The sequence below is a fragment of the Epinephelus moara genome, chromosome 20, assembly GCF_006386435.1.
Source record: "Epinephelus moara isolate mb chromosome 20, YSFRI_EMoa_1.0, whole genome shotgun sequence".
NCBI lineage: Eukaryota > Metazoa > Chordata > Actinopteri > Perciformes > Serranidae > Epinephelus > Epinephelus moara.
In genome coordinates this window covers 46,319,704-46,331,975 of record NC_065525.1, presented here as the reverse complement: position 1 = coordinate 46,331,975, position 12,272 = coordinate 46,319,704, and the positions used below count along the sequence as shown (strand labels likewise).

General features: G+C 46.5%; 1 protein-coding gene across 50 annotated transcripts in view; it reads right to left on the bottom strand.

The window, feature by feature from the left end:
- Positions 1-12,272, bottom strand: part of LOC126408458 (pleckstrin homology domain-containing family A member 7-like) — a 197,382-nt gene that overhangs the window by 2,121 nt on the left and 182,989 nt on the right. Inside the window, exons 17-26 of one of the 50 annotated variants that reach the window (XR_007571884.1) lie at positions 10,474-10,575; positions 9,875-9,986; positions 9,241-9,371; positions 8,888-9,082; positions 8,680-8,776; positions 8,022-8,104; positions 4,718-7,290; positions 4,438-4,682; positions 4,298-4,367; positions 2,818-4,227 (exon numbers count right to left, since the gene is read on the bottom strand). Coding sequence is in view for 1 of the 50 variants with exons in the window: in XM_050074018.1 (XP_049929975.1) it covers positions 67-200; positions 1,069-1,248; positions 7,027-7,290; positions 8,022-8,104; positions 8,680-8,776; positions 8,888-9,082; positions 9,241-9,371; positions 9,875-9,986; positions 10,474-10,575 (1,298 nt within the window). In the remaining 49 variants the exon portion in view is untranslated. Of the gene's footprint in view, positions 1-66; positions 201-1,068; positions 1,249-2,817; positions 7,291-8,021; positions 8,105-8,679; positions 8,777-8,887; positions 9,083-9,240; positions 9,372-9,874; positions 9,987-10,473; positions 10,576-12,272 lie in introns of those variants that run through there. The other 49 variants (XR_007571893.1, XR_007571879.1, XR_007571892.1 and 46 more) reach the window with 49 other exon arrangements.

Below are 12,272 nucleotides of genomic sequence, written 5' to 3'. Positions count from 1 at the left end.
AATACCAACACTGTCCCAGTGTTAAAGAACCAAAACCAGTATCAACCTGGCTCCAGGGTCACGTACCTGGATTTGGCCAGGAGGTTCTTGATGCGTTGGGCCCGGCGGGAGCGTTCCTCCAGCTCCTCTGGACTCAGAGGCTCATCAGGGTCGGACTCTACGTAGCGCTCTGGGATGGGAACTTTTCTGGGTTTGGACAGCTGCATGTTGGACACAGGTCGTCAGTGTTAAAGTCCGCCTCCGGGCACGTTTGAGACATAAAAATACTGACATGATTTTTTCCCAAAGTTTTGAGTGAACGTCACACTGGATTTGAAAAAGGTTGCTGAGAGTAAGAGTATAAAAGCCTTCTGTAAGGTTTTCTCATTTCTATTTTTTCCACAGAAGTTTTATCAGAGAACAAACCCTGCTGCACGTCTTTGTTCAAATACTGAAAGAAAGTTTTCTTCATATTAAAACAGTCATTACGTGTCTGTGGCCTCTTTGATCCGTGCTGACAATGAGGCAGCACAGAGGTGTCGTCTCTTCTAGACGGATAAAGACAGACAGCTGGTTGATGAGTTGTTTGAAGGAGTTTAACTCAGGTTCATCAGGGTTTTTCTTTCAGCTGTGAAAAGATGTTTTTGTCTTTTTGTTTAACAGTTCATTCATCAGTTTGGGTTCTCTCTATCAGATCTGTGTTCGTCATTAAGATACTAATGAAGAAATGTGAACACAAGTACAGAGAGGACCTACGTTGTGTTCAGAAGGTGATGATGAAGATCAAGTGGATTCTACTTTCTTTAAACGTGTTTGAGCAATCAATGAAAACACAGTAAAACCTGAAATGAGCAGTAAATTCTTTTGTTCTTGAGGTACAGGCCTCGTTGTGCAGACAAACAGATTTTACTCTTCAGTCTGACTGTCGTCTCTCTGTAACACCTTCTTCAGGGTGGAAACAGATCTAATAGATAAAATATACTTTTATAAAAGGAGTGTTTAAATATTCTCCACATCCTGGAGCAGACAGAATAAAACACACTGAGGCTGATCCATGTTATGATGCTGATATCAGTGATGTGTCTCTACCTCTCGGCTGATGTCCAGGTCATAGTCGAGAGGCTCCACATCCACCTCTCGTATGCGTGTGGTCGTAGCCGTCACTGTCACCCACTCGTCTGATTGGATCCTTCGTCTCTCTTTGGCGTGACTCCACCCTTCGTCGCTCTGACCCTCTGCAGCGGCTCGCTCCTCCTGCCAATCAAACACCTGGAAACAGCAGCAGGACTCAGAGTTACGCAGCTGACAGTGACTAACAGATCAGCTGTTAACAGTTTCAGATCTGAGTCTTTAAAGGTCAAATAATTATTAATTATTCTGGACACGTGTGGGTAAAAGGTGTTGTGTGTTTATTATTAGGAAAATTAAAGGAGTTATTGAAATTATCGACACAGAGTTTCTTTCTGATCCAACCCAGGCTCAGTCTGACAGTTTACATATTTTGGAGTGTTAACGTTAGATCAGGAGCATACAAGGAGCTGAAGAGTTTTACATGACGGATGTTTTTCAAAGACTAAATTATTAGTTGATTAATCAGTTATTCAACTCATATTAAATTTGCAGCAATGCTGATAATCAATAAAATTGTAAAGAATTTACTGCTTCGGCATCTTAAACCTAAGAATTTGCTGGTTGTCTTCTGTGATAGTAAACTGAACATGTGAACATGTTTGAGTGTCGGACTGTGGATCAGAGAAAATAAGGAATCTGAAGAAGTCGTATCGGGCGGAAACATTTCTACACAGCACAGAGATTAACTGAGAAATGAGCTGCAGATAAAGAGATAATGAAAATAATCACTTTACAGATCAGTGAAGGTCAATAATAAACGACGTGTTTATGTTCTTTAATAATCTGACAGACCCGTGTGGAGCCGTGACCGGACGGACAGAGGAGAGCAGTGATCGTCTCTCTCTCTGTGAGTTTATGGTGAAATGTAAAAACCAGCACTGACAGTGGTGCTGTCGTCTCCACTGTGGTCTGTCTGCTTTACTGAGTGTCTATAACAGATGTATTATGTCTACAGTATATAATCTGTGATGTGTCTTCAGTGAGTCCAGTCCACTACAGTTTTTATAAACGTTGTCATAATTAATGTGTGGATTCTTGACTTATGGCCAAGAACATGTTTTTTGAGGTCACAGTGACCTTTGACCTTTGAACACCAAAGTGTCATCAGTTCATCGTTCCCTCGTTCGTCAGACACTGAACGGATTTTAATCATCAAAAAAATGAGTATCAGTTCAAGTGTCTGATGTAATCAGAGTATTTTTACTGTTGGACCATCCTGTATGACGTTCATGAGACTGGGACAGACAGACGTACGGACGACCTGAAGACAGAACGCCGCCGGTCACAGCTATCAGTGAGGCCTTGTAATTACAGTAATAATTAATGTTAATTTTGACTGACGACCTCCACTGACACCATGACTGTCTCCAACTCCTCCTGTTGTTTCTGTCCATGATGACAGGCAGGACACGTGTTGATGTGACGGCCTGTTCATCTCTGGTGTCGTACTGTTAAACATACAGATACAGTCGCTCACCTGTCACCCCCACATGACAGGACGCCTGCAGACGGAGGAATCAAACTATAGTTACAGTTAAATAAGATAAGTCAGGAGGTCGACATGAGACCGCAAACACAAACTGATTCTGGAACAGGACGAGCATCAGGATGAGGCCTCGGCACTTTTATGTATGTGTGTGTGTGTGTGTGTGTGTGTGTGTGCGGTGAGGGGTACTTTTGAGTAATCATCCAGGAGCATCAAAGCCATGCATCCTCCCCGCTCCAGCAGCGTGCAGCTCTGATCCGAGAGGAAACGTCCCCATGTAGTGCTCAGGATAGACAGACAGACAGACGCAGAGGGGATAGACAGACCCAGAGAGGACAGACAGACAGACGCAGAGGGGACAGACGGACCCAGAGAGGACAGACAGACCCAGAGAGGACAGACAGACCCAGAGAGGACAGACAGACAGACCCAGAGGGGACAGACGGACCCAGAGGGGACAGATGGACACAGAGGGGACAGACAGACCCAGAGAGGACAGACACACAGACAGACCCAGAGAGGACAGACGGACACAGAGGGGACAGACAGACCCAGAGAGGACAGACACACAGACAAACCCAGAGAGGACAGACTCACAGACAGACCCAGAGGGGACAGACAGACCCTGAGGAGACAGATGGACACAGAGGAGACAGACAGACCCAGAGGGGACAGATTAGGAAGGACACAGCCCACAGGAAGTTGAGAAGCCAGAAACTCTTTATTGTCCAGTGCAAACTTCTACATGATAGAAAAGAAAATGGAGGACAGAGTTTGTGCATTGCTTCTTTCTACCACAGGTGATTAGATGGTGATTATCAGGTCACCTCTCTAAGGTCTCTACTGTGTTCTACTCTTCACCTGCTGATTCTACTGTCTCTGTGAGCTGATATATATCGTACTGAGCTGAGAGGGATTAAAGCAACGATGCAGAAGAGCTTCAACATTAATGTGTGAGAGACAAACGAGGAGCGGACAGCGGCGCCACCGAAACACTGTAACAACACCAGGCTCTGAACTGTTAGAGACACTGTACCTACACCAGGATCTGAACTGTTGGAGACACTGTACTTACACCAGGCTCTGAACTGTTGGAGACACTGTACTTACACCAGGCTCTGAACTGTTAGAGACACTGTACCTACACCAGGATCTGAACTGTTAGAGACACTGTACCTACACCAGGATCTGAACTGTTGGAGACACTGTACCTACACCAGGCTCTGAGCTGTTGGAGACACCGTAACAACACCAGGCTCTGAGCTGTTGGAGACACTGTACCTACACCAGGCTCTGAGCTGTTGGAGACACCGTAACAACACCAGGCTCTGAACTGTTGGAGACACTGTACCTACACCAGGATCTGAACTGTTGGAGACACTGTACTTACACCAGGCTCTGAACTGTTGGAGACACTGTACTTACACCAGGCTCTGAGCTGTTGGAGACACCGTAACAACACCAGGCTCTGAACTGTTGGAGACACTGTACCTACACCAGGATCTGAACTGTTGGAGACACTGTACTTACACCAGGCTCTGAACTGTTGGAGACACTGTACTTACACCAGGCTCTGAGCTGTTGGAGACACCGTAACAACACCAGGCTCTGAACTGTTGGAGACACCGTACCTACACCAGGCTCTGAACTGTTGGAGACACCGTAACAACATCAGGCTCTGAACTGTTGAAGACACCGTACCTACACCAGGCTCTGAACTGTTGGAGACACCGTACCTACACCAGGCTCTGAACTGTTGGAGACACCGTACCTACACCAGGCTCTGAGCTGTTGGAGACACCGTAACAACACCAGGCTCTGAACTGTTGAAGACACCGTACCTACACCAGGCTCTGAACTGTTGGAGACACCGTACCTACACCAGGCTCTGAGCTGTTGGAGACACCGTAACAACACCAGGCTCTGAACTGTTGAAGACACCGTACCTACACCAGGCTCTGAACTGTTGGAGACACCGTACCTACACCAGGCTCTGAACTGTTGGAGACACTGTACCTACACCAGGCTCTGAGCTGTTGAAGACACCGTAACAACACCAGGCTCTGAACTGTTGGAGACACCGTACCTACACCAGGATCTGAGCTGTTGGAGACACTGTACCTACACCAGGCTCTGAACTGTTGGAGACACCGTAACAACACCAGGCTCTGAACTGTTGGTCTGATAAACTCATTCATATAAAGAAGGAAACTTGGAGGAAGTGTTTATTATTTTTCACTGTCTTCAGAGATGCTGATGAAACAATGATCAGAATAAATCTCTTTAAGGAGCAGTGTAAGGGATTCAGTGCCGTCTATCAGTGAGGATTACAGATTACAGATTACAGATTACAACCATCTGAAACTTCTCCTGGTTAGAATTCATTCAGTGTTGATTGTTGAGGAGCTGAATTATCCACAGAGGTCTCTTCCTCTCAGAAACAAACACACCAGCTGATTGACACCAGGAAACACTCTGAACACACAGGGTCAGGTTATAAATCAGTGTTAGTCTTCAGATGAACTGAGGACAGTGAGAGGTGAAACGTCTATGAAACAGAACAAACAGTGCAGCTGATTTATCTAAATGAATAAAGATGGTTAAATAAATCTGTGTTTCTCTGACGTTGCTCTTTGCAGAGTTGATGCCAACTACAGTGTCTGACATGAACACATGAATGTCTCTATCTCAATCAATCAATCAGTTTTATTTATAAAGCCCAATATCACAAATCACAATTTGCCTCAGGGCTTTACAGCATACGACATCCCTCTGTCCTCAGGACCCTCACAGCTGATCAGGAAAAACTCCCCAAAAAAAACCCTTTAACAGGGAAAAAAACGGTAGAAACCTCAATGTCAATGTTTGGTTTGTCCGTTCTGGGCTACTGTAGAAACATGGCGGTGCAACATGGTGACCTCGTAGACAAGGACCTGCTCCCTGTGTCGACATAAACGACTCAATCAATTCTTATTTAGGCTGATTAAAGAAAACACTAGTTAAAATCCTCCACACTGGAGCTTTAACCTGTCGAACAGATTTTCGGTGATGACGCCGTCGCTCCTCGTTCAGCCTCGTTGTTTTTATTGCATGTGGGCCGCGGAGCCTGAACCTGTCCTATATATCAATGATGCATAAAACAGCTCAGCGTAGGCCACTTCAACTGTACTCTGATAGAGTACTCTGATGACAGACTCTCCTCACTGTAACCGTGGTAATGTGGTGATGAACCTCTGTCAGAGGATAAAATAAACTGAACAGGAGAAAGACTGATTTATGATGATGATGATGATGATCTAAATCAGTGTAAACATGTCTGATGCTGGTGGAACAGAGGAAATAAAGACGCTCTGGTCTGAAGACGTACCAGAGGATCACAGACTGTGTATTGCTCACTGTTACAGGGACTTGTGGGAAATGTAGTCAGATTACAGGCAGCTCTCACAGCAGTCTGGTTACAATGTGTTAGTCTATAATCAATCCACCAATCAGGTCATTATTACTGTCTCGTTATCTTAAAGGAATACTTTGACATTTTAGAGTGTTGTTAGCATTGTTAGCATTCCTCACTGAACCCAGACGACACCAGGAAGTACAAACTGGATCCAGTGTGAATGTCAAAGTGTTCCCTCAGACCAGCAGAGTCTCCACATCGTCCTGACTGAGCTCTGATGTCACACAGAGAACCAACCTTCATTGTCTCTGAGGTGGAGACTCTGCTTCACACTCGTTAATTCAAATGTTGATTAAGGAGGTAAATTTGGGACAAAGGCAGTAAAACAAGGCACTTGGATTAGACGTGAAGAAAAGAAAGCAGGGAGGTGTGATCATGATTTGTGCCACATGTGTCGCCTCTTTCTTCATCTCATCAACCTGAATACTCGACTCTGTCACTTCTCGCCGTTCCTTTGCTCCTCTAAATTCTCTTGATACCAAATCTCTACAAAATATACCTGTACAGCTGTGTTCTGAAAATATCCCTCAGTAAATAAATAAAGGTGTGTGATGTACAGAGACGGGCTCTTCTGTCTACTTCCTGCTGACACATTGTCTCCTCTTCCTCTCAGTGGCATTACATTCAGAATTGTGTCAGTGAGGTCCCACCAGGGGGCAGCATGTGGTAACCAGGTTCACTTTGAACCTTTAATAATATTAAATAAAGAAGGAGCGCCTGTCCAACACGAGCCGAGTATCTGTTCCCTGTGCTCTCTCATTGTTCTTAAAGCATGAACCAACGTAACCACCCAGCCACTGTAAGCCCCGCCCATCTAGCATGTTAGTGCTAATGTCAACAAGGCAGAGCGAGCTAACGTGTTAGCCTTCCTGCTGAGTTATTATGTGGCTGGGGGCTGGAGGGGGGCGTAGCAGCAGTGGTGAAGGTGGTGCTCCCTGTGTCTGCTGCTGCTGCGCGGGGGTTGGGGGTAACGTACGGAGGCCGGCGCGTCGGAGGTGCTGGAGGGCAGCCTGGAGGAGGACGAGGAGCGTTGGGTGCTGACGGTGGAGGTGGACAGGCCTGTGCACGAGCGTTCGCCCTGGCTGAGGTTCCTCTTGCGCTCGCGAACGAGTGCCTTCTGGTGGCGCTTCATCCGCTCCAGCTGCTCCTCAGCCGTCATCCGTCCTCGAGGCTGGATGCTCGGGAGCTGCGGGGCTTCCGTAGGAGACGACAGGCGCTCCAAGGCACTCTTAGGTCTCTCCTGTGAGACAGGAAGGAAGGAGACAGGGACAATTTGAACAAGCACAGGACCGATACATGAGGGAGAGGACGGACGGATAATGAGGTCGATTCAGAACAAACTCAACAAGAATGAAATCAAAGACAGACAGGAAGTAAAGGAGGAGAAAGACAGGATATAAACAGTGACATCATCCAGTAGAGCCAAAGGTGTATTATCATGACTTCACGCAGATACAGACATGTTGGAGGTCCCCCCCCATCAGGCACACAGATCATCAGCCGTGCAAATCATCAGCCACATAGATCATCATCCACACAGATCATCATCCACACAGATCATCATCCACACAGATCATCAGCCGCGCAGATCATCATCCACACAGATCAGCCACACAGATCATCATCCATGCAGATAATCAGCCACACCATCACCTGCTCCTCCCTCTACCTCTATCCTCTGCCCCTCTGTCCTGTCTGTCCTCTCTCCTCTCTGTCCTCTGCCCACTCTGTCCTGTCTCTCCTCTCTCTTCTCTGTCCTCTCCCCTCTCTGTCCTGTCTGTCCTCTCTCTTCTCTGTCCTCTCCCCTCTCTGTCCTCTGCCCACTCTGTCCTCTGGCCTGTCTGTCCTCTCTCCTCTCTGTCCTCTGTCCTGTCTGTCCTCTTTGTCCTCTTTGTCCTCTGATGTAGCCTGACATGGTCCAGCTGATCTCAGGTACATTCAGACACCTCCACCCTTGTTGTCTCCACTCGCCTTGGAGGCAGAGCTCCCGGGGCCTCGTCTCAGAGTGACGTAGGACACGATGGAGTTGGACTGGTTCAGTCGAGACGTCGGTCCTGACAGACAGAGACATGATAACAACGAGACAACAAATCAACACATTCAGGTTTCAGCTATAAAGTTTCAAAAGTCACAAGGTCAAACTGAAACTGACAGGACGAGAAACTCAAACTTATTCTGTCATGTATGGACACTGGGGAAATAAATTCTGACTCTTAATTACTAAACATAAAAAAATATTTTCTTCAACAGTCTCAGAAGAATTTTAATGAGGTTGAAACATCTCTGAGAAACATCAGATAAACTCTGGATCATTTATTCACCTGATAAATACAAATCACAGTTTCACAGGTTTTCACTGATGAATCTTCAAGAGATTTAATTTATTAACTCGTCTGTGAATAAACAAACTGAAGGAATTTAATTAAAGTTTGATCAGTCATTTTTTCTCATTTTTATCCTGTACAGAAGAAAACAAGTTTGTTTGCAGTAAGAAATATTTAAATGAGAAATAAGCACACGCTGATGGACTGTAGATCTTCAGAGTGATGGTTTAGTAAAAACTGCTCATAAATAATAATAATAGTAAATTAAAGACGTGTATTTCCTGTTAAAGTATTTCCTGTGGTACCTTTACTCTGGAAATACTGATACTCAGCGTCAGTCGTGATGCTGTGGTGACTCAGTCCCGGCAGCTCCGGTTCACTCAGGTATGAACGCAGGTCAGTCTGAAATCAGAGAGAGTTACAGACAGGAAGTAGACATGATGTAGACAGGAAGTAGACAGGTGGTGCAGTCATAGTGTGGCAGGGTTATTCAGGTAGTAAATGACAGTATACCTTACAGTCTCCGTTGATGACATACTGTCCGCTCTCCCTGTCCCTCTTCCTCTCATCTGATTGGCGTTTCAGCCCACGTACCGATGTGTGGCGGATGACCGAGGCCTCTTTAGGGAGAGGCGGCACCACAGGGGGCGTCTCCTCGTAGTCATAGAGGCGAGGCAGTGGTGGCCTGGGTGGGGCGGTGTCCTCGGCCTGGACAGGAAGCACACAGAAGCAGGATTTAGCCACATGTACTGCTGGGTCAGGGTTTCTAACACAGAACTCTTAAATCAGACTGAATCCAACAGGAAGTCCTCAACCTTAACAGGAAGTCCGCTCTGCTCTGTCTCAGAAGGACGACCGACACTCACCCAGTTTGGCACGGAGCTGTGAGGCAGCGTCTGGGACAGGATGCTGGGGACGGAGCTGCGAGGAGGAGGCTGCACCTCTGTGCTGAGACAAGGCACTGCCAGCTCCGACACTGAAGGCACTAGTTTCCTCTCTGATGGAGACAATGTGGACAGACAGACACACAGAGACAGACACACAGAGACAGACACACAGACACACAGAGACAGAGACACAGAGACAGACACACAGACACACAGACACACAGACACACACACACAGCGAGACGTGGTTAAATAAAAAGACAAATAAAGGTTCAGCTGTAAAATGTGAACAGGTCTGGCATTGATCTACAGTGAGGAGAGAGTTCACACCACGCTCACACCGAGAGGAGCAGAAACACACACACCAACTACAAAACACACACACCTGCTACACAACACACACACCTGCTACACAACACACACACCAGATTGTGTTACTGAGTGAATATGTATTAACGTGTCTCTGATGTGAAAATGTTGACGAGGTCAAACCTGTGCCTCTTCTTAAAAACTGTCTGATCTCAGCTGTGAACGAATAAATTGTGTGTCTCTCTTTATAAAAGACAACGTGTCCTCAGGCGAGGACGCGTGCTGGGTTGCCATGGTAACCGACCTGGGTTCTGGACAGAGTCGATGGTGATCTTGTAGTTGGCTTTGCTGGCGCTCAGTCCTCCAATCACGTCCTCGATCCTCCACAGCTCGCGCTTCATCTCAGCCTTCTCCTGCTGCGGAGTGACACACACACACACACACACATGCGTTACTGTTTCAGCTGGTTTTATTATGTTACACATAAAATAATTAACACAACATGTTGTCCTGTAAATGAAGTTTTGACTGAAGAGCTGAGGAGAGAACTGTCAGGTGTCATCAGACAAACAGGAAGTGGATGATTTCTGTTAGATTTTAAACTATGTGGGCGCCATTCAATTCAATTCAATCAATTTTATTCAATTTCATCAGCCCAGTATCACCAATCACAGTTTGCCTCTGAGGCTTTACAACATACGACATCCCTCTGTCCTTAGGACCCTCACAGCTGATCAGGAAAACAATGGTAGAAAGCTCAGGAAGAGCAACTGAGGAGGGATCCCTCTTCCAGGACAGACAGACGTGCAATAGATGTCGTACAGAACAGATCAACATGATAAATTATCCAGCAGGTGTCAGTGTGGAGCTGAAGCTGCTCTGAGCTGCAGTACCAGGTCTCACCTGAGGGGTGGCGCTGTGGTTCATGTGTGCCTGCAGTGCCGTCCTCAACTGCTCCACTGATCTCTCCAGCTGGATGTACTCCTCCCACGCCTGAGCCATCTCCTGCAGCGCGCACACACACATACACACACACACACACACACACACACACACACACAGACACACACAGACAGACAGACAGAAAGAAACACACACAGACAGTCATAGTCTGCAGGTACACACACCTACACACCTACACATCTCTAGTGTCCTATAGTGTCCTGTGGTGTCCTATAGTGTTCTGTAGTGTCCTATAGTGTCCTGTAGTGTCCCATAGTGTCCCGTAGAGTCCTATAGTGTCCTGTAGTGTCCTATAGTGTTCTATAGTGTCCTGTAGTGTCCTATAGTGTTCTGTAGTGTCCCATAGTGTCCCGTAGTGTCCTATAGTGTCCTGTGGTGTCCTGTAGTGTCCTATAGTGTCCCATAGTGTCCTATAGTGTCCTGTAGTGTCCTGTAGTGTCCTATAGTGTCATATAGTGTCATATAGTGTCCTGTGGTGTCCTGTGGTGTCCTGTAGTGTCCTATAGTGTCCCATAGTGTCCTATAGTGTCCTGTGGTGTCCTGTAGTGTCCTATAGTGTCCCATAGTGTCCTATAGTGTCCTGTAGTGTCCTATAGTGTCATATAGTGTCCTGTAGTGTCCTATAGTGTCCTGTGGTGTCCTACAATGTTCTGCAGTGTACTGTAGTGTCCTATAGTGTCCTGTAGTGTCCTATAGTGTCCTGTAGTGTCCTGTGGTGTCATATAGTGTCCTGTGGTGTCCTACAGTGTCCTGTAGTATCCTGTAGTGTCATATAGTGTCCTGTAGTGTCCTACAGTGTCATATAGTGTCCTGTAGTGTCCTACAGTGTCATGTAGTGTCCTGTGGTGTCCTACAGTGTCCTGTACTATCCTTTAGTGTCCTGTAGTGTCCTACAGTGTACTGTAGTGTCCTGTGGTGTCATATAGTGTCCTTTAGTGTCATACAGTGTCCTGCAGTGTCCTGTGGTGTCCTACAGTGTCCTGTAGTATCCTGTAGTGTCCTATGGTGTCCTGTAGTATCCTGTAGTGTCATATAGTTACCTGTGGTGTCCTACAATGTCCTGTAGTGTCCTACAGTGTCCTGTACTGTCCTGTAGTGTCCTATAGTGTTCTACAGTGTCCTGTAGTGTCATGTAGTGTCCTGTAGTGTTCTGTAGTGTCCTGTGGTGTCCGACAGTGTCCTATAGTGTCCTGTAGTGTCATATAGTGTCCCGTAGTGTCCTATAGTGTCCTGCAGTGTCCTGTAGTGTCCTATAGAGTCCTGTAGTGTCCTGTAGTGTCATATAGTGTCCTATAGTGTCCTGCAGTGTCCTGTAGTGTCATATAGTGTCCTGTAGTGTCCTATAGTGTCCTGCAGTGTCCTGTAGTGTCATATAGTATCCTGTGGTGTCCTGTAGTGTCCTGTAGTGTTCTGCAGTGTCCTGTAGAGTCCTATAGTGTCCTGTAGTGTCCTGTGGTGTCCTATAGTGTCCTGTAGTGTCCTGTAGTGTCATATAGTGTCCTGTAGTGTCCTATAGTGTCCTGCAGTGTCCTATAGAGTCCTGTAGTGTCCTGTAGTGTCATATAGTGTCCTGTAGTGTCCTATAGTGTCCTGCAGTGTCCTGTAGTGTCATATAGTGTCCTGTGGTGTCCTGTAGTGTCCTGTAGTGTTCTGCAGTGTCCTGTAGAGTCCTATAGTGTCCTGTAGTGTCCTGTGGTGTCCTATAGTGTCCTGTAGTGTCCTGTAGTGTCATATAGTGT